Raw genomic sequence first — 22710 nt, forward strand, 5'->3', positions numbered from 1 at the left:
GCATATACACTTACACAGCAGCGAACCGTGACTCTTGAACCTTGGCCCTCGTATTCCCATTCCCTCACTGGGAAAATAGTAAACTGAGCCTTCTTACCATGTCCTCTCCTACAGTACAGCATAAGTTACATTTGACAAGCAATCAGCACAGTGAGTTTGAGAGTTATCACCAAAATAAAACACAATGTAGTAAATCCTTAAATCCTCATTACAAACAATTGCATCATCACACAATCAGTGTGTGCATTTCAGCGAAATATGGTTGCAAAACAGACTATGACATACAAAACGAACAAAATTTGTAAGCCAACACATGACCAAAGCAAAACACTTCCGCATCAGCATCATGGTATTTTCACAGCAGCCATTTAAATGAATGCAACAGACCGTAATAAAGTTATGATTTGTGAAACATGTAACTTATGCAGAATTACAGCATAATAGTCACTGAGGTGGTAAATTTACAGACTGACCAGAAATTCTACAAAATGACAGTTTTCTACGGAAGAGGATTAGGGGCAAGTAATCATAAAAAATAAAACCATCTCGAGATTAAAGTTGTTAAATTTCAAGAAAAAAGTCAAGATAAAATGTTGAGAATAAACTCGTTAAATTACGAATTTGTTCTCATAATTTAACAACTTTTTTTTTATAATTTATTGAGTTTATTCTCAACATTTTATCTCGACTTTTTTCTCGAAATTTAATGAGTTTATTCTGAACATTTTATATCGACTTTTTTCTCGAACTTTAATGAGTTTTTTTCTCGAAATTTAATGAGTTTATTCTGAAAATTTTATTTAGACTTTTTTCTCAAAATTTAATGCGTTTTTTTCTCGAAATTTAATGACTTTATTCTGAACATTTTATATGGACTTTTTTCTCAAAATTTAACGATTTTTTTCTTGTAATTTAATGACTTTATTCTGAACATTTTATTTCGACTTTTTTCTCGAAATTTAATGAGTTTTTTCTCGAAATTTAATTACTTCATTCTCAACATTTTATCTCGACCTTTTTCTCGTAATTTAATTAGTTTTTTCTCGAAATTTTATTAGTTCATTCTCAACATTTTATCTCGACCTTTTTCTCGTAATTTAATGAGTTTATTCTGAACATTTTATTTAGACTTTTTTCTCGAAATTTAATGCGTTTTTTTTCTCGAAATTTAATGACTTTTTTCTCAACATTTTATCTCGACTTTTTTCTCAAAATTAAACTTTTTTCTTGTAATTTAATGACTTTATTCTGAACATTTTATTTCGACTTTTTTCTCGAACTTTAATGAGTTTTTTTCTCGAAATTTAATGAGTTTATTCTGAAAATTTTATTTAGACTTTTTTCTCAAAATTTAATGCGTTTTTTTCTCGAAATTTAATGACTTTATTCTGAACATTTTATATGGACTTTTTTCTCAAAATTTAACGATTTTTTTCTTGTAATTTAATGACTTTATTCTGAACATTTTATTTCGACTTTTTTCTCGAAATTTAATGAGTTTTTTCTCAAAATTTAATTACTTCATTCTCAACATTTTATCTCGACCTTTTTCTCGTAATTTAATTAGTTTTTTCTCGAAATTTAATTAGTTCATTCTCAACATTTTATCTCGACCTTTTTCTCGTAATTTAATTAGTTTTTTCTCGAAATTTAATTAGTTCATTCTCAACATTTTATCTCGACCTTTTTCTCGTAATTTAATGAGTTTATTCTGAACATTTTATTTAGACTTTTTTCTCGAAATTTAATGCGTTTTTTTCTCGAAATTTAATGACTTTTTTCTCAACATTTTATCTCGACTTTTTTCTCAAAATTAAACTTTTTTCTTGTAATTTAATGACTTTATTCTGAACATTTTATTTCGACTTTTTTCTCAAAATTTAATGAGTTTTTTCTCAAAATTTTATGAGTTCATTCTCAACATTTTATTTAGACTTTTTTCTCGAAATTTAATTAGTTTTTTCTCGAAATTTAATTACTTCATTCTCAACATTTTATCTCGACTTTTTTCTCGAAATTTAACAACTTTAATCTCGAGATGGTTTTATTTTATTATTATTGCTTGGCCCTAATCCTCTTCCGTAGTTTTCTCAAATAAAGGTTAACATATATAAACCGTGACAGAGGTGGCCAGAATAAAATAACCTATTACATTTTAAAGAATTAGTTCACTGATAATTTACTCACCCCCATGTCATCCAAGATGTTTATGTCTTTCTTTCTTCAGTCGAAAAGAGGAAAACATTCCAGGATCTTGCCTGTTTGTTTTCTTTATTTTATGCAAGCCAAAGTTTTGTTGTTATTTTGAATGTACATAAAAATAGACCTTTTACAGTTTTGAATGATGTATTACTGGAGGCCAGCAGGAGTGAACCCATGTGTATTTTAAGTTGTTATAGCATTTCTAGCATGGATATTACAAACATAGAAAAACATATACAAACATATTCAGCGTAAATAAAATGGTCTGTAATGCTGTCAGTCAACGTGACCACCGACTTACCCTATAGTTTTACATAGATATTGAGATGAGTGAAGTACGAAGCCTTGCTTAAATAATAGTTTAGCATCCAAATATGGAAACATTTGGATTTGTGCAGATTAAGAGAGAAGCACAATGCCAGTTACAGTTTCGTTTTAAATAAAATAGTTTAGGATGTAAAATAAATGTTGTTTGTAATGAATGCAACTATATGTTTATTTTTAGGCTATACTTACATTTTTCATCTGAATATTGTTAAATTTAAAGGATTTGTTGTTGAGTGAGAGGAAATAAAATGCATGTCTATAATGTTTGTAAACATTTAGTCTTAGCTATTTTACATTATTTTTGATAGTAATAATAAAATGTGACAGATACACAGATGCAATTTGTCTGTTTGTTTCTCTCTCAACAGCTTGTGTTTGCACCAATAAAACAAGCATATGTGTTCATTACTCCCACCCACATTAACTTTGGGTTTAATCATTGTAATAATTATGAGGGTGTCCTTGGAAAATCTTATAACCTATAAGGGGTCCCTGGCCCCAAAAAAGATGGTTATGTCATGTACTACCATCATAATGTCTTGTGTCGAATGACACTGCAACAGCAGGATGCACTCTCACTCATCTGCAGTCTGGAGATTGTGATTGAGAGTTGTGAGGTAGGATGCAGGAGCACACATCTGGACTAAAACATGGGCCAGCAATACTCACAGAATCCCCTGTGTAAGCGTTTTGAAACATGGTGACAGCACAGCTCAGGAACTAAATGAATGTTGGCTGAGTGGGTGAGCGACTGGACAGCCGTGTCAAATGGGAATCATGGTGTATGGGGAAAAGTTGCTACGCTTCCATTGCTGCTGAAACATGACCCTGGAATTGGACATGCCGTTCCCACAGTCAGAACTTTTAGATAGGTTCAGCAATGTTGCTCTATAGCTGTAGAATGTAAAGTCAATCTTTTTGCACACACAGTAACATCTGTTATTGGTACTGGCTGACAGCTGTAAGGTTGGAATGAAAATGAATTAAAATCTGACGTTATTTGTTCATATAAACAAATAAAACCAAGATCATGCATGGTTATTTTGCCCTTGTGGAAAAAAAGTGTGCTTAACTGTATTAAATGTGTTCTTCAAATCTTATAAATATTTTTTTAAACTATACAGTGCTTGCAGATAATATAATATCAATGAAATAAAAGGCCTTAAGTGTGCCTAAAAGAGTACACTCTAAAAAATGCTAGGTTAAAAACAATCCAAGTTGGGTTGAAAATGGACAAACCCAGCGATTGGGTTTTTTTAACCCAGCGGTTGGGTTAAATGTTTGCCCAACCTACTGGGTAGTTTTATTTAAACCAACTATTGTTTAAAAATTGCTATATGGCTACCTTAAAATGAACCCAAAATAGTTGGGAAATTAAAAACCAGATGCAATTAGAGACAACAATAATAGACAAAAGGTGAATGTTTATTAATAAGCTTTAATATTTTATTAATATAAATTTCATAGTTTAATAGTTTATTCATATAAATGTATTAATAAGCAATTTAATAAATGTTTATTGTTTAATTCATTGAACATTAATAAATGTTCATTTCCAACATACTTTGGGTTAATTTTAATTAAGCAATACAGTCATTTTTAAACAATAGTTGAGTTAAATAAAACATTTAACCCTACCGCTGGGTTAAAACAACCCAATTGTTGGGTTTGTCCATTTTCAACCCAACTTGGGTTGTTTTTAACCCAGCATTTTTAGAGTGTACTTTTCATGACTTCACAACCCATTTAAAAAGCATAACTTTGTAATAATTTCAAATTAAACACATTTATGTTTTAATGATCCTTTGTTGTGCTTTAAAGTACACTTATTTTATGTGTTGACTAACATACTACAGCACATGTAAAGTACTTGATTAGAATTTGAACTGTAGTGTGTTATTTGATATTACATTTAAACTAGTTAATATATCTTAAACTAAATTGAACTTCATCATTACAAATGTGTAATTACATATATTTTAAATGCATAACATGCATTTAAATTGGAATGACTTTGAAGTATATTTTAGTTTACCATAAATGCCTGTCAGTGTACTTTAAACATTTAAAATGCAAGAAATAATTGTGAAATTAGATATAAAGATGGACCTAAGTCCTACTTAAGTGGGTCAAAAAAGCACTCTTATATCAGATAAATGAACTATAATAGATTTTCATTTAATTGCAATTAGATTACTTTCAGTTCACACTTAAGTATATTCTCCTGTAATCAGCATTCTTTTTAAAAGCTTGACAAAACGTTTACACTAAAGAATGGTCAGGTTTTTACAAGACCTAGAACTGTCATGGTAAAAAAAAAAAAAAACCTCAACAATCATGAGCCCTGAGAAAGCAAAATTTCACATAATCAGCAAGCTAAATTTAGTCTGATTCTCCCAGGACTTACAGTAATGTACACTGAAGTATTATTCCAGTCTCACTGTTTTCCCCTAGGTTCTGTAGACATGATCATAAACACCAGTTGCCATGTCAGTCCCTAAAGGATGTAGTTTGTTGATTTATAACGTTGTTGATTTATGACACCAGTTTACTTTCTGGAAAGGTGCAATTTCTCTTTATATGTATTGGAAAGCTTATGTAATAAATGGCCTTTTTTCTAAAAGACCCTTAGGAACTGAATGTATACCAGTAACTGAATGCAAAAGGAGGCATCTATTTTAAAAGAAATATTGAAAATTTTAGTACACTTTATTTTGATGGTCCGTTTACACATTCTGTTGACTATAAGTGAGGCCCTATGAAATCTGTTTTATTTATTCCCAAATTTTGCTTTATTTATTTATTTTTTTCCAAATTCCATCTTTTTCTCTTTACATTTTTCTGGATTCAGTTTTGTGTTGTTGTTGTTGTTGTTGTTTGGTCTCCATTTTAATGGTTAAATTAAATTTTAGTAATCAAAAAGCATGTCTTATGCTTTTTGAAACTTATTCAATTTAACAACAATTTATTTCAAGTTTAACAAAAATTACATTTTTAGGGCCCTATGAAAAACATTTTTTTTTTTTTCCTCTCAAATTTGTTTTATTTTTACTAAATTCTGTGTGTGGGTTCCATTTTAATGGTTTAATTAAATTTTAACAATCAAAAAGCATGTCTAATTAATTGAATTCATAAAAACAATTGTTTTTTTATCATTTATATGAAATTATTTGTTTTAGTTTTTTCAGAAGTTCTGTGTTGTGTATTTAAATTTTTCTGGCAACCAAATCAAGGCATAAAAAAAAAGAAAAAATGAATTTATCTTTTTATCATATGAACATATTAAACTTTTTGTCAAACAAAGTGCTGCACAACAGACCTTTACTGTTAAAATTAAGACATGGAAGAAAATGTTTGATTATTCCTTATATATTATTAAATATTATTTATTTAAATATTATTATTACATTGAGATGTAGCTAAATTCTACTGTACACCACTAATATATTTCTGTCACAATTTCTTCAAGTTAAACCAAACTTTTATTTTGACGGGTTGCAGTGAAGACCTTTGAGTTTCTGTGTGTTTGTGATATGATGATAGTTTTTCTCAGATGAAACAGTAAAATGCTGATGAAGTGACTCTCAGAGAGGCTCTGGAGATGAAGTTCATGTGTTCATGAAGGCTGAAAACACTGCGAGCGTCACGTGTGATTCAGTGTGTGCATGGGAAATGAACAGAAAATGCAGGATTCATCTTTTTGTGGTTTAATATGTACCTAGTTGACACACGTGCCACGTTACCTATCGTCAACAGAATGTTCAAAGGGGACCATTTAAAAAATTTTTTAAAAAATATTACCGAAACTTTCAGTAATAACTAATTTCATCATGCAATCTATTTTTTTTTTTTAATGTACTATCACCGAACACTACATTCATTTCAGCCGCCTTCAGAAGCTTGGGTTTCTCTTTGCAGTAAAAGTCACTGTACTGATTTCCAATATTCTTTGTACCATAGAAGAGAGTGGAGTCTCCCTGCTGCAGCTTATTGGAAACCCTCCGCCTGAAGATATCACCCAGGTTCCAGGTTCCAGTCAAACCGCTTACCTCTTCACAAAAGACACAAGAACAGGGCAGATGGCACGTGCCCACCTTCCCGCTCATTTCTACCGAGACTTCTCTCTTGTCTTCCACTTGAAGCCCTCCTCAGATGACGCTGGGGTCATCTTCTCCATCACAGACTCCAGACAAAAAATCATGTACGTGGGGGTCAAGCTCTCAGCTGTGGAGGATGGCAAAAGGAAAGTTATTTTTTATTACACAGAGCCTGATTCAGATAGATCTCAAGAGGTGGCCAGCTTTGAGGTGATACACAAGCCTCTGGAGTGGAGCCGCTTCTCTCTGGCTGTTAATCTGGACCAGGTGTCTTTCTACGAGGACTGTGATACTGAGCCCAAGATGGTGAAGTTTGAGCGCTCACCTGACGACTTGGAGCTGGAGACAAACTCCAAGATCTTTGTTGGACATAGTGGAACTGAAGACCCAGACCAATATCAAGTATGTCCTGTGTATCATTGGAATAAGCAATATCACACGAGTAGCCGTGTGACAACTCACGGCTGTGATTCAGCCGGACGTAATCACAGCCGTGCTGATATAGAGTCATATAGTACGGCTACCTGTTAGCTATTGCATTTATACAACAGTTCAACGGCAAATGCGTGTATATGGTTCAATGACGTGACGGGTTGTCCAAAGGCCTTAATAATATAAAAACAAAGATATGACATGCAAAGTATTTAAGGTAGTACAACTAGATCTCTTTTATTGAATCAAAAAGGTTTTAATTACATTTTGTACACATAAACGTATTTTAAAGATTTTTAAGTGTCAAAAGGTCATTCGGTTTAACCGTCCAAAGGCCAATACAGCCATTTCATTTGTGATTAAAATATTTTAAAATGTAATAAATGTATATATTTTATAACATCATATATCAACATAGTCCAAAATGGTATTAAAATTATGAGTAGAAGTCGTTGTTTTGTTATGAGAAAGAATGTCCGGGAAAAATTTATTTCATCAATGTCATTCGGAGTAACCAATATAAACAGACCATTTTGGATCAAGTCATGTGGTCAGTATCATGTGACAGGATGTGACATCATTCAGACACCTGGACCACATGGTCATGAAACAAAGTAACTAACTCTCTTTTAACTACTTGAAAAATTCATGTTTTCACTCGTTCATGTCCCGAAACATCAGGTCATTCGGTGCAACCGATATAAACCATAGAAAATTTTGTAATATTTTAAAAACTTGCACTAAATATAAAATGTTTGATTGTCCTTTTGCTAGCTAGCTAGATATCAGCCTGTTAGCATTGTTTAAAAATATCGTCATTCGGTAAAACCGAAATTTTGGTTATTGGTTAATTTTGGTGACCTTCTTGGTGACAAATTTTGTCCATCTTGTAAAAAATGACAAAAGCAGTGTTAATTGATTATAAAAAGCACATAATCTCATTGTTAACACTTAAAACTTAAGAATTATTTGTATCTCCATTATGTTTTTGACTTATTCATCAATGACCCAAACAAGAACAACAACCCCTGATATTGTCTACACTGGATGCGGCGCGACAAATTCCCAACAATAAACAGATTCCCTGTGAATTAGTCCAAGTGCTTTCCAACAGTCGCCTTGTCGCATTTTAGCTTTTGCGGTGCGACGCGATAAAAGTCCTGTCTGGTTTAGACACGGTGTTCATATAGCCCTTAAGCCAAATCGATTAGCTCTGGAAGAAGTAATAGATTAATAAGACTAAAGATAAGACCAACGGCAAATTCCCGAAGGACTGGCCAAGATGAAGCTGTTACATGAGCGCTGAACAGCCTGGAGCTCACATCTCCAAAAGCACCAATACAAATTGTCAAATAGGCGCTATGTTTATATATATAAATTGCATATTTGAGGTCTAAACAACTACATTATCATCTAAAAAACTCTTAAAACTACATTCTGTGGAACAAGAATGGGGAAATCAGTGTGAGGACGCTGAAAGCGGAGTGACTCGAACGTTGAAATGGTCCCTATAGAATATAGTAGAATATCACATGGCTGGAAAAACCTCTCAGCCAATCAGATTCGAGAACCAGAAATAACTGTTGTATAAAGTGCTATATTTGTAATTTTTCCTCAAATATATAAAGGGGTGAGAACAACAAGGAATATTTACCTGGACCCCTTGTAGCCTTTCTATCTGTCTCTGTTGATTAATCGACCCAAAAATGGCCTAGCTAACCGTCTGCTCAATATATAGTCTAGATATTTATCCATCCATCCATCCATCCATCCAGAAAGACATTTATATTCATATACAATCACAGCTGATATGTTAATGTTTGATCTGTCTTTAGGGCTTGATCTCAGAGTTAAGAGTGGTTGGAAACCCACGGGCTGCAGAGCGTCACTGTGATGAAGCTGCTGATGATGATGATGACTATGACGTAAGCTGCATTTAAACTTGAGACTGTCATTCTTACATCTACAGAAAGGCTGTATTTGTATTTTTTGCATTTAATGTTTATACTTCACAGACAGGACTGACTTTTTTGGCTTATGACAATGTATGAATATTTTGAAGGTTTATTTTTGTGGTAAAATGCCTGTTTTTCATTATTTGTAGGCTTCTGGAGGAAACGGAAGTGGAATAGAGCCTTTGTTTGATTTAGAACATGATTTAGTAGGTATTTTATTGGACATTAGTTATTGCCAAAAATACAGAGTTGTGGCAAACTGCTCTAGTACATTTTTTTTGTAGTAAATGTGCTGCAAGTATATAAATAATCTTTGTTGTAATCTGTTTTTGGTGAACATTAATAAAACCTTGTAGTTTCTCTTGACATTCTTATGATACAGCAAAAATGAAAAGAAAAGAAACAATCAGATATAGTTTTTAATTTATTTCAGAATATACAAAAAATCCAGAAAAACTGCAGCAAAGATGCTTGTTGAAGAAAACTACCTGCAAATACTGTGAAAAGTTTTAGGCACTTGTGTAAAAATGCTGTAAAGTGAGGATGCTTTCAGATATAATGTCATAAAAAGATTGCATTTATCAATTAACTTCTTAACCAAATCAAATCAATATTTAGTTTCAACCTCTTAACATTGACAAGACAGGACAAAGAACTGAACAAATCAAGGAGAAATATACCAGACTAAATGAGATAATATGTTGAATGACAGGTGAACTGAATGATTAATCAAGGGAACAAACTGGAAAACAGAACTAAAACACACTGAACAGAACATAATCCTGACAATATAGGCTATACATGTTCACTTGCATTTTACAATACTGTGCCATCGTTACTGAATAACTGAAGGAACAAATGAGTAATGCAATATTTACATTAACGAGTAACTAATACTAACTAACAAGAAACTCTTGTTAAGATAGTAATTCCTGCTCAAGGATGAAGTTACACTTGAGTTTATCACATTCAGCTGAGTGCTTGTTGTTAATTAAGTTAAGTTAATGTTAATTTGGTCCTGCATAGTTATTGATAAATGATAGAACAGTATTCCAAAGTGTTACTCTTCAAAATCTCAGCAGAAGCACTAGGTCATCTGGGTTTTATTCTCATATTGTTTGATAAATACTGTAAAATTACTGTAAAATAGCTTGAATATAACTCTTACACCCTTGCCTCATTTAATATACGCAGATCAATGAATATGCAAATTAGCCCCGCCTCCACTCGCTCACGCCAGCTCAGAGATCCACTCGGTCAACTTACTAAAGTAAACGCTGCACAATGTTACACAAACCATGTTCCCGTTCGCCATAGAGTCAGAAAGATAATATACATAATATACATCATACACCTGCTATATTGCTAAATCTACATGATTTTTCATATCAACACAAAAATATACCAGGATAAACTGGCTTCTCTCGAGACTCCCCTGCTAGTTTGCTGTTAATGATATGCTAATGATATGCTTGAGGTGATTGGTTACAAGGTAGTTTGTGATGTAAGAAACACCAGCGATTTCAAACCGCTGCCTTTTTTTTCACTGCAGTTTTAAGGAGAAAATACTCATCAATGGTGTTGCCTTATGAATTTGCACATGGTTTGTCTTAAAGCATTTTAAAATCACCACATAGACATATAAACAACATTAAAAACTTGATTAAAAACAGGCATTACTCATATTATAATAGCATTCAATTTTATTGGTTTACTTAAAAAAACATATGAGTCGAAATAACCTGACATTAAGTAATGTTTAGTAAGGTTTTATCATTACTAAGTATGATAAAATAACAAAGTAGCTAAACAACATCTTACATCAATCACAAGATATGTCTCTTTAAAAGTCGTCTGTTCTGTTTTACAGCCCCTGCCTCCACAACATGCCGTGCGCAAGCCTATGTTGGACACAGATGACCATCAGAGAGAGACAGGTCTGTGAAACTGCAAACTTTGTTTAAATGTAAGACAATTAATATAAGACAAGAGGACAAAGACAAAATGGGGAGCTGTTTATTAGTTGTGTTCAGGCTTTGGAAAATCATTTTTAAAAAATTGTGGAGTCTTTGAGATGTGACCAACATGTAATTTTAGCTCACAAAACATGATGCTGAAATAGGCATGCATGCATAAATATCTTCCAGCAGAATGCACTGAAATGCTGCAACGCCATCTTGTGGACAAAGCAATAGTTGTATTACATGTTTCATATGTTTAATAGTATTAACATCACTGGAAAAAAGGTAGAGATCACGATTGATTGATTGATTGATTGATTGATTGATTGATTGATTGATTGATTGATTGATTGATTGATTGATTGATTGATTGATTGATTGATTGATTGATTGATTGATTGATTGACAGAATATTACAATGATTTCGTATCATTTAACAATGAAGACTGGAGTAATGGTCAGTGAAAGAAAAAAAAAATATATATATATATATATTGTTTGTTTGTTTGTTTGTTTTTTGTAAAAAAAAAAGTTATTTTAAATTGTAATAATATTTCACAATATCACTGTTTTGGCTGGGTTTTTTTTGTTTTTTTTTTTTGTTTTTTTATCCTTAGTGAACATGTGTGTGTCAAAATAAGCCAAAAAATCTTTAATCAGACAAAAGGCTGTCCGATTTTTATTATTATGTTTTTCATGTTCACATTTAATAAATAACTGATCATTTGCCATAAACTCGAGAAATTCTCTGCCAATCCTCTATACTGTAGCTATTAATCATTCCATGTAATATTTCTTTAGGGATACAGATATAATCAGGGCTTGGTGAAGACCTCGTATCCAGATACAACGAACTAGAAGTTTGAAAAACATTTACTAGCTTTTGAATTTATGAAAAATATGTTTATCACGTTTTGAAATTACTTGCTTGCTTGTTTATATAAACACTTCATATACATACATATATACATACATATTAAATATAGTATGAATGAATGAACTATAGGTTTCAGCAGGTATTATAATTATTCATTTGGATGGCCGGTGCTCAGGATGAGCCTTCAGTTCTGTTTTCATCAGGTTTCTCTGGTGCTAAAGGAGATAAAGGGTTGAGGGAAGAGAAGAGGGACCAAGGAGACCACGGGTTCACAGGGCCAAAACGTGATTGTGAAGCTAATGGGACTTCAGTCACAGGTGGAGCTTGTGGACAGAAGGTACAATTCTACTTTATTTTTTAATCAAATGTATTAAATGATGGTTTCAAGTAAATATGCAGATGGGGGTTACTGTATATTTTTAGCTGGGTGAGCATATGCAATTTGCATGGTAAATCATAAATTAATTTGCTTTACCCTTTGTCCTAATCTGGTGTGCCGCTGCAGGATTAGTTTTTTACCCCAATTATGTCTTTTTTGTTTCCCCAGGGTGATCGTGGAGAGAAAGGAATGAAGGTAAAGAAGGTCTATTTTAGTGGTACACACTCCCTTCACCAGTGCAGCAAATGCATGTTGACTTCTGTCAGATTCCAGAAACCCAACCTGAAATCCCCAACAGACTTTTAGGGCCCTATTTTAGGAGCTATAGCTTAACGGCAGAAAAATGGTTGGCTCATGGTCCAAAAGGGTTGCACCGAGTCTCTTAATGAGTCAAGAGTGTGTTTTGGGCGTAACGTGCAATAAACCAATCAGAGTCATCTCCAATTCCCTTTAAAAGATTAGTTCACCCAAAAATGAAAATTCTATCATTAATTACTCACCCTCATGTCGTTCCACACACGTAAGACCTTCGCTCATCTTCAGAACACAAATTAAGATATTTTTGATGAAATCCGACTGATCCATAGACAGCAATATAACCAACACTTTCAAGGTCCAGAAAGGTACTAAAGTACAGAAGAGGATTAGGGCCAAGCAATAATAAAAAAATAAATGAAATTACGAGAACAAATTCGTTAAATTATGAGAAAATTTTTGTTAAATTTCGAGAAAAAAGTTGAGATAAAATGTTGAGAATAAACATTAAATTATGAGAAAAAAGTCGTTAAATTACGAATTTGTTCTCATAATTTAACGACTTTTTTCTCGTAATTTAACGAGTTTATTCTCAACATTTTATTTCGACTTTTTTCTCGAAATTTAATGATTTTTTTCTCGAAATTTAACGAGTTTATTCTCAACATTTTATTTCAACTTTTTTCTCGAAATTTAATGATTTTTTTCTCATAATTTAAGGAGTTTATTCTCAACATTTTATTTCGACTTTTTTCTCGAAATTTAATGATTTTTTTTCGAAATTTAACAAGTTTATTCTCAACATTTTATTTAAACTTTTTTCTCGAAATTTAATGATTTTTTTCTCATAATTTAACGAGTTTATTCTCAACATTTTATTTAGACTTTTTTCTCATAATTTAACGAGTTTATTCTCAATATTTTATTTCGACTTTTTTCTCGAAATTTAACGTGTTTATTCTCAACATTTTATTTAGACTTTTTTCTCGAAATTTAATGAGTTTTTTCTCATAATTTAATGAGTTTATTCTCAACATTTTATCTCGACTTTTTTCTCGAAATTTAACAACTTTAATCTCGAGATGGTTTTATTTTTTATTATTGCTTGGCCCTAATCCTCTTCCGTACTAAAGACATTGTTAAAACAGTCAACAATAAAACAGATATTGTTAAATAAAGTGGTTATTTTTGTTTTGTTTTTGCGCACAAAAAGTATCTCATCTCTTCATAACATTAAGTTTGAATGACTGCAGTCACATGACTGTTTTAACGATGACTTTAGTACCTTTCTGGACCTTGAAAATATCATAATTTGTGTTCTGAAGATGGACGAAGGTCTTACGGGTGTGGAACGACATGAGGGTGAATAATTAATGACAGAATTTTCATTTTTGGGTGAACTAACCCTTTAAAAAGCTGTATTACTACTACTAACCAGATTCCAGTTAGACTGATGAACTGATCTCTCTGTATAGGGTAGTGCGGGGTCTGGATATCCTGGCCCCAAAGGTGATCGTGGCCCTCCAGGACCACCTGGACCACCTGGGCCTCAGGGTCCAGAAGCAGAATTGACAGAATCGGAGGGTAAAATTGTGAAGAGGGTGCAGGGTCCAGTGGGCCCACGAGGTCCAGGGGGCCCACCGGGTCCAAAGGGCCCAAAGGGGGAGCCAGTGAGTAACACAAACTTCCTTTGGGATCGAATTACTTTTAAAATGAATAATATTCCAATAAGTTGATTGTCAATGTCTGTTAAGAACACAGCCTAAACATAATTGTGATGTTTTATAGGGTAAACCAGGAAAGGACGGAAAGCTTGTGAGTTTTCTGGACAGATGTTTCTGTATTTTAATATATACTAAGACTGTGTTTATGAATTCATCATTCTCCTTTGATCTTACTATTCAGGGCTCTGAAGGACCTCGAGGTTTTCAAGGAATACCTGGTTCTAAAGGGCAGAAGGTGTTTTGCAAAATCTTATTTATTTGTTGTTTATTAATTATTCGTTATTTTATAACAAACTTATTAAATATTATACCTAAAAGGCATAGTTCACCCAAAACTGAAAATGATCCCATGATTTACTCAACCTCAAGCCATCCTAGGTGTATATGACTATCTTTTTCCGGACGAACACAATCAGAGTTACATTATAAAATATTCTGGCTTTTCCAAGCTTTGTAATGGTAGTGAATGGGGGGCGAGATTTTGAAGCCAAAAAAAAAAAGAAAAAAGAGAGCATCCATCCATCATAACAGTAATCCATACGGCTGCAGGGGTTAATAAAGGCCTTTTGAAGTGAATCGATGGGTTTTTGTGAGAAAAATATCCATATTTAAAACTGGAGCCGTACTGTACTCCTAGCATGGCTTGAAGCCAGGAGTGTGCAATCTATGGCAGTCTGTGCTGGCTCATTTTTTCACTGAGGTCTTTGTTTGGACCAATAAATAACATTTTGTCCTTATTGTATCTGTAGGGAGAGAAAGGAGAAGGACAACAAGGACCTAGAGGTCTACCTGGGCTGCCTGGACCTCCTGGACCCTCAATCTCAGATAGGACTGTGAGTATGAATACAGCTATTGTAGGACTGTGTGCTTAGACTTAAAATGTACATGCAACAGAATGAGCCATTGAATGCTTAAAGGGTTAGTTCACCCAAACTTTCTGTCAATAATTACTCACCCTCATGTTATTCCACACCCATAAGACCTTCGTTCATCTTCAGAACACAAATTAAGATATTTTTGACGAAATCCGAGAGCTTGTTGACCGCATGTGAATACAGTGGGTTTTTTTTCTGCAGCAACGAGAATACTTTTTGAGAATACTTACACTGCAGTCACATGACTGTTTTAACAATGTCTTTAGTACCTTTCTGGACCTTGAAAGTGTTGATTATCTTGCTGTCTATTAATGAGTCATAAACCTCTCAGATTTCATCAAAAATATCTTAATTTGTGTTCTGAAGATGAACAAAGGTCTTATGGGTGTGGAATAACATGAGGGTGAGTAATTAATGACAGAAATTTCATTTTTGGGTGAACTAACCCTTTAACATGATCACACATTTGCACAATTAATGCAAAAGTCTTCTTTGTTTTCTTGAGTTTCCTTTTACTGAAAATTAGCAAGCATATTCTTATGCAGACTACCATATAAACCTGATGAATAAGCTAAAACAAATGAGTTTTATATCATAATGTTCTCTCTTCAGACATTTGCGGATATGGAGGGTTCTGGATGGACGGTAAGTTTAGTAAGTTCAGTAAGACTGGTAATTTAAGTAGATATTATAGTAGTAGAAGTAGTAATGGTATAGTATAAGTACATGATCATATTCTAACCATGATGGTAAAAGGGCTTTCAGACGTTAAACCCTTCTGTTATATATCATCAGCAAATCTGATGGCAAGATGCTGTATCTTATTAACAATCTTTGCATGCCCTCCATGCCCTTTCCAAACTATTTTGATATGATGACAGCACCACCTATTGGTCAAAAGTCATACTGTGCAAATGTATTATAAGTAGTTTTAATTATTTTTTCCTAAATTAATCACATTTTGTATTCTGTGTCCCAATTCAAAAACATTTTGCAGTTATTTTACACTATGTTCTCATCTTTCCAGGGTCCAAGTTGTCCTCCTGGTCCACCTGGGCCTCCTGGGCCCCCTGGACCTCCAGGACCAGAATGGGGAATTGGATCAGAATTACAGTCCACTGAAATTGGCCCTACTGGTCCTCCAGGACAAAATGGGTTCCCTGGGCGTCCTGTAAGAAATCCTCCCTTCATTAATCCCATGCATTTTAAAACCTTTGTAAGAATGTTGTTTATGTTGCGGTTTATTCTGTTTTTATCACTCAGGGGCGTCCAGGTCAACCTGGAAAACCTGGTCCTCCTGGTCCCCCAGGCCCAAAGGTAACATAAATATTAAAAGTATTTTCATATGCTTGATAGTAAAATTAATGACAGGAACGTATTTTTTCCCCTTTCTCTTTCTTTTAGGGAGACTGTGGTGTGCTTGGCTTGCCTGGAGTTGCAGGGGAAAAGGTAAAACAAGTGATGCTAATTATGTGCATGTTAAATTAATTGTGAAGATTTGTTCACGAATACTGAAATATGACAATCAGACATTCACATATATCCGAAGCCTTTTCCTTTGGGAAGTTAATCTACAGTGTGTTTTTCTCCCTGTAGCAAAGCTCCTCCTCTGCTTTCTCTTTTCTCTCCAATTGGTTTCCTTCCTGGGAGACTAGTGCGGCACAGGTATCCTAAAGTCATGCATGACTGCAAACTAACTGCACTGGGTGTGGTGTGTCACAAGAACTTGACTAATGAATTAAAGTGCTATTCTTTAAGTCATTAGCTCACTGAATTCAGACTTATGCTTCAGCCAGTCCTAACTTTCTGTTTGACTGTATTCTCATCTTTAATTTTGTGAGACTTGCTTGTTCTTGTCATGCATTTTCACAGCACTGAGGCCCTGTTTCCACCTGTTATTAAGATGCATTTTGGTCGATCGGATCACAAGTGGACAAGAGAGACACATACCCATTTACACCTGATATTTTAATCCATCTCTTTTGTCCACTTTCAATCACTTCTGTCATGATTTCTTCGAGGGGAGGATCTAATTGTATGATTTTTCATCTTCAAACCAAACTTGGGTCTTCAGCCGACAAAGTTTAAATCCCGTTTGGCTAGCGTGCTTCCCATAATCTTTACGGTGCGTTAGGTCAGTAGGCATCTTTAGTGGCATTCGACCACATGAATGTTTGCACTACGAAAGCAATCCAGTTGAATACTTCTGACTACCATTTTTGAATGTTTTTGACTATCTCTGGAAGTGGTTTATAGTGGACAAGCTTAAAGTGTTTTACACCCTATTTAGACCTGTATTCAGCGTCGTCCACTTGCGACCAAATCTTAATACCAGGTGGAAACAGGGCCTGAGACAATCGAGGACTGCACACATAACTTGCATTACATTGTTCTCTTGAATAATATTTCCTGTAGTTCATCCATGACATGGTAATGGATATGGCAGTGTAACAGTTTAGCTTAAAGGGGAAATATTAATAATTAATCAACTCATCATAATTGATTATAATATATTCGAAGAGAGAATGAGGTCACTGTGAAGTTGTCCTTTAAGTCTGTGTGGAGGTCCCACCTCCACGGGTCAGTGAGCCAATGGTAACTTAAGCTTTTGGAGGGAAAGTTTACAATCCTTTGTCTCAAGCATGATCTTTTGCATAATGTAAATGAATTGGGTGCTAATGAAGAAACTATTAAAGATTCTTGTAATACTAATACGATGCATAAGTATCAACATATGATAATCCAGAACAAGAATACTCAGGAGAACTACCAACAACGTAAAACTCAGACAACACCGAACAATGAAGAGAAGAACTCAAGGCTTAAATACTCAGGGAGGGTAATCAACTGAGCAGAAACAGGTGCGTGGAACTAGTTAACAACCAAAGATACGAACTAGGAAACACCTGCAGGCAAAACAGCGACAAAAATGAACATGGACGTAACACAGGCCATATTGTACACAATAGGCAGGCATATTACCAATCAAGATCTACTTTCATGACTGAACTTCAAGTCAGTCAACTCACTGCAGTTATAAATCCTCCCTTCTCTACAGGGTCCAAAGGGTTCATCAGGGATCACAGGGCAGGAAGGTCTGGTTGGGCTTCCTGGGCCTATGGGACCTCAAGGACCTCCAGGGCCACCTGGACCCCCTGGACCTGCATTCAGAATTACTGTAAGTTACTGAATCTTTGAAGTTCAGCACCCTCAAAGCTTTTGATTTCAGGACCAGTCGCACAGGACTTTGTGCTTCCAGGAGGCCTACATGATCGGCCATATCCACTTTCTGTGTGTTTTTTTTTTTAGACAAATGGGACAGAAAATGAAGTTGCTCTTCAATACATTCCAGGAGTCATGGGGCCACCAGGACCACAGGTAACTGTGAACCGCTGTTTCATTGTCATCACAGCATTTCACAGACAGGGCTTAGCCTAAACCAGGATTAGGCCTTCAGGCTTAGGCTTTCAGTTAAAACAGCTCAAACATGAATTTTCAGAATTGCGAGTTATAAAGTCAGAATAATCATAATTGCGAGTTATGAAGTCATAATTGCACGTTATAAAGTCAGAATAATCATAATTGTGAGTTATGAAATCATAATTGCAAGTTATAAAGTCAGAATAATCATAATTGCGAGTTATGAAATCATAATTGCAAGTTATGAAGTCAGAATAATCATAATTGCGAGTTATGAAATCATAATTGCAAGTTATGAAGTCAGAATAATCATAATTGTGAGTTATGAAATCATAATTGCACGTTATAAAGTCAGAATAATCATAATTGCGAGTTATGAAATCATAATTGAAAGTTATAAAGTCAGAATAATCATAATTGCGAGTTATGAAATCATAATTGCATGTTATAAAGTCAGAATAATCATAATTGCGAGTTATTAAATCATAATTGCAAGTTATTAAGTCAGAATAATCATAATTGCGAGTTATGAAGTCATAATTGCACGTTATAAAGTCAGAATAATCATAATTGTGAGTTATTAAATCATAATTGCAAGTTATTAAGTCAGAATAATCATAATTGCGAGTTATGAAGTCATAATTGCACGTTATAAAGTCAGAATAATCATAATTGTGAGTTATTAAATCATAATTGCAAGTTATTAAGTCAGAATAATCATAATTGCGAGTTATGAAGTCATAATTGCACGTTATAAAGTCAGAATAATTATAATTGTGAGTTATTAAATCATAATTGCAAGTTATTAAGTCAGAATAATCATAATTGCGAGTTATGAAATCATAATTGCACGTTATAAAGTCAGAATAATCATAATTGCGAGTTATGAAGTCATTATTGCAAGTTATGAAGTCAGAATAATCATAATTGCAAGTTATGAAGTCAGAATAATCATAATTGCGAGTTATGAAGTCATAATTGCAAGTTGTAAAGTCAGAATAATCATAATTGCAAGTTATGAAGTCAGAATAATCATAATTGCGAGTTATGAAGTCATAATTGCAAGTTATAAAGTCAGAATAATCATAATTGCGAGTTATGAAATCATAATTGCAAGTTATAAAGTCAGAATAATCATAAATGCGAGTTATAGTCATAATTGCAAGTTATAAAGTCAGAATAATCATAATTGCGAGTTATGAAATCATAATTGCAAGTTATCAAGTCAGAATAATCAGAATTGTGATATATAAAGTCAGAATTGCAATTGTAACTTTATAACTCCCAATTGTGTTTATAATTCGTAATTGCAAGAAAAAAAAAAACTTTATACAATCCTGACTGAGTTGTGAGATTAAAAGTCGCAATCACCTTTTTTATTTCTTTATTTAGTGGCGGAAACACGCTTCCATATTTATTGTACCTTATACCTTGTTTTGTTTCTCTCTCTCTCTCTCTCTGAAGGGTCCTCAGGGGATACCTGGACTACCGGTGAGATTATGACAGTTGATAATGTGAAATCCAAGTTGCCAAATTATAATCTACTCAGGACCAAAGTTCTAGTTCTCGTTAAACTCTGCAGGGCACACCCGGTTTACCAGGTATCGCAGGCCAGAAAGGAGATGAAGGTCAAAGAGGACGAGAGGGAATCCCAGGGTTAGATGGCTTTCCAGGAAAAATAGTAAGTGAAATTTGACTAGCTTCAAGATCAGCTTTCAAAATCAAAATTTTAACTTTGAAAAAAATTCTTTCAATTTTACAGGGGCTAAAGGGAGAAAGAGGATGGAAAGGTGACAAAGTGAGTGTTAATTAATTTGAGGACACTTCTTAATGCTAGGTGGAGGATATCTGTTGCTGTTTTACTCAACCCTCAGCTGTTCAACAGTCATATCCAGTTTAACACTGCAAATATTCTCTGGATCTAAGCAACAAGTGTATAATAATATCTATATCCGTCATTAGGGTGAAGCTAGTCGTGCGGTAGGGCCTCCAGGACCGCCAGGGCCACCCGGTCCTCCAGGACAAATGATCTATATTAATGGCAGCGTAAGTGTTATCTCACAAAGGACTTTGTTTAACTCTATATAACACTTTACTAATCCTTCACAACTGACCTAAATGACATTTAATTTTAGGAGAGGGAAGAATATGGATATGCTGGACCACAGGTGAAAGGCATTGATAAAAATTAGTTATAATATCTCTTCCATAATGTGAATATTTAAACTGCATGCAGTTCAATTGTAATTATGATTTGCTCTTTACATATCTCTACTGCATTTGAATGCATATTACTTGTATTTGTAGAATACTTAGCACAAAATAAATGCATTTCAAATACATTTATTTATTTTTCACTAGGGGAAGCACACTCCAAGCGTTGTGTTTTGTGTTCTTGTTTTATTAGGGAGAACCTGGTGTAGCTGGTCGGGCAGGATTTCCTGTAAGTTTTTAATGTCTAACTTGTCATTTTGTTGCAAGTCTAGTGTGCTGTAAAGTAAGTGTTTGGTAAATCATCATTGATAACACCCATTTCAACCACAGCTGATGTAAGTATCCTCACCTAGAGTCATTTTTCTTATTCTTACAGTTATAAACTTAAAAGATCACAATCAAAGGTGTGGATTAGTTGAAAATAAAGTCAGTATAGGGCCAATCTGAAACTTTATATGAACTGTTTTTTGACTTTTAATATGTTTTTAAAGGGACCAATGGGTCCGAAAGGTGATCAGGGGGACCCTGGGCTGCCAGGAGACTCTACTAAGGTAATATGTTTTTGGTGACACTTTACAATACTGGTGCACTAATATGCATTAATTCATGCTTAACTAATGCACAGTTTTAATGTATGACTCATGAAGAACTAAACCATTAATTAATGATTACTGCATCAACAACTAATAAAGATTCTATGTGATTAATAGATTGAGTAATATATGAATTCTTATTACTTAAATTTCAATAGTCACGTGCCTCAACAAGTAAAGTCATAACATAATGATACATTTGTAAATCATTAGTTTATGATTAATAAAAGCAGACAATTTGAAGTTCAAATATATGGCTTCAAACCATTGTGGTAATTAACACATTAACTTACACTATTAGTTAATAAAATATGTTATTAAGGAATTAATACATCATGAAACATTTAATTAATCTAATTAATCTATTAATCATATAGACTCTTTATTAGTTGTTGATGCAGTAATCATTAATTAGTGGTTTAGTTCTTCATGAGTCATATACATTAAAACATGATTATCTGTGCATTAGTTAAGCATGAATTAATGCATATTAGTGCACCAGTATTGTACAGTGTTACCATGTTTTTCTCTTTCTGTCATAACTTACAGAAAAATACAGATTTAGGCAGAAACAATGAGCTTGTTAAAGCAATTATTACAAGCTGTGATCATAGTGATTACAATAGATAGAAAATTTGGCAGCTGTGCATGTTGATTCAGAGTCTTTAAGCCTCTTTCATTTTCATGTCAGTTAAAAAAAAGTAAATAGCATTTGGGTTTGGAACGACAAAATTTGAATTGGTAAATGATAACAGAATGATAATAGAATTTTCATTTTTAGGTTATTGACTGTCGCGGTTTTTATCATTCATTAGCTAGAAAAACAAAACAATATTGTTCCTTATCATTATACTGTAGAAAGATTTCTAAAGATTTCAAAAACCCAGGACAGCGATCAGCAGTCCGGCGGAGGGACGAAGATTACTCTTACTCTGGTATTAGTAGAGTTTAGAAGATGCTATCTTTATCCAACAAACTATTTTATCCTCCGACATTACATTTTGTTCTTTTTTCTTCAGGGTCAGAAGGGTGAACCTGGTGTAATCGACATCAGAGGTAGCATCTTTGACTTGGCTGAAGAGCTGGTGAGAAACCTGCGGCTGTCGTTCAGATACATCACTTTAGATCAAAACTTCTAATAATCCATAGCATTGTTAGACACTTGATGTAGTTTCTGTCTGTTTTAGTCATGGCTAGGAGCTCCAGGACCAGTGGGACCTATGGTGAGTCTCTGCTGGGGAATTTATTTGACCTGCACAATGGCCCTGTTGAAAAATGTATTGATGATTGTTATAGATATGCTGATATATGTTCACTCATTAGGGACCGGAGGGGCAACCCGGACCAAAAGGTGAAATAGGATTACCAGGAAGACCAGTGAGTAGATTTTCTGCAATTT

At 33.8% G+C, this 22710-nt stretch overlaps 1 protein-coding gene across 4 annotated transcripts in view; it reads left to right on the forward strand.

The window, feature by feature from the left end:
* Nucleotides 1-22710, forward strand: part of col18a1b (collagen type XVIII alpha 1 chain b) — a 47894-nt gene that overhangs the window by 13973 nt on the left and 11211 nt on the right. For 3 of the 4 annotated variants that reach the window (XM_067373257.1, XM_067373254.1, XM_067373256.1), the window contains exons 2-28: nucleotides 6490-7028; nucleotides 8894-8983; nucleotides 9163-9219; nucleotides 10884-10950; nucleotides 12055-12188; nucleotides 12399-12425; nucleotides 13961-14155; nucleotides 14274-14300; nucleotides 14391-14444; nucleotides 14959-15042; nucleotides 15697-15729; nucleotides 16112-16255; nucleotides 16348-16401; nucleotides 16489-16533; nucleotides 16681-16749; nucleotides 18143-18262; nucleotides 18394-18462; nucleotides 19969-19995; nucleotides 20087-20185; nucleotides 20267-20302; nucleotides 20467-20550; nucleotides 20640-20672; nucleotides 20912-20947; nucleotides 21210-21269; nucleotides 22331-22396; nucleotides 22499-22534; nucleotides 22635-22688. In XM_067373257.1, coding sequence (XP_067229358.1) covers nucleotides 6490-7028; nucleotides 8894-8983; nucleotides 9163-9219; nucleotides 10884-10950; nucleotides 12055-12188; nucleotides 12399-12425; nucleotides 13961-14155; nucleotides 14274-14300; nucleotides 14391-14444; nucleotides 14959-15042; nucleotides 15697-15729; nucleotides 16112-16255; nucleotides 16348-16401; nucleotides 16489-16533; nucleotides 16681-16749; nucleotides 18143-18262; nucleotides 18394-18462; nucleotides 19969-19995; nucleotides 20087-20185; nucleotides 20267-20302; nucleotides 20467-20550; nucleotides 20640-20672; nucleotides 20912-20947; nucleotides 21210-21269; nucleotides 22331-22396; nucleotides 22499-22534; nucleotides 22635-22688 — 2339 coding nt within the window. The remainder of the gene's footprint in view (nucleotides 1-6489; nucleotides 7029-8893; nucleotides 8984-9162; nucleotides 9220-10883; nucleotides 10951-12054; nucleotides 12189-12398; nucleotides 12426-13960; nucleotides 14156-14273; nucleotides 14301-14390; nucleotides 14445-14958; nucleotides 15043-15696; nucleotides 15730-16111; nucleotides 16256-16347; nucleotides 16402-16488; nucleotides 16534-16680; nucleotides 16750-18142; nucleotides 18263-18393; nucleotides 18463-19968; nucleotides 19996-20086; nucleotides 20186-20266; nucleotides 20303-20466; nucleotides 20551-20639; nucleotides 20673-20911; nucleotides 20948-21209; nucleotides 21270-22330; nucleotides 22397-22498; nucleotides 22535-22634; nucleotides 22689-22710) is intronic. The other variant, XM_067373255.1, reaches the window with a different exon arrangement.

This window comes from Chanodichthys erythropterus, chromosome 21, assembly GCF_024489055.1.
Source record: "Chanodichthys erythropterus isolate Z2021 chromosome 21, ASM2448905v1, whole genome shotgun sequence".
Lineage (NCBI taxonomy): Eukaryota > Metazoa > Chordata > Actinopteri > Cypriniformes > Xenocyprididae > Chanodichthys > Chanodichthys erythropterus.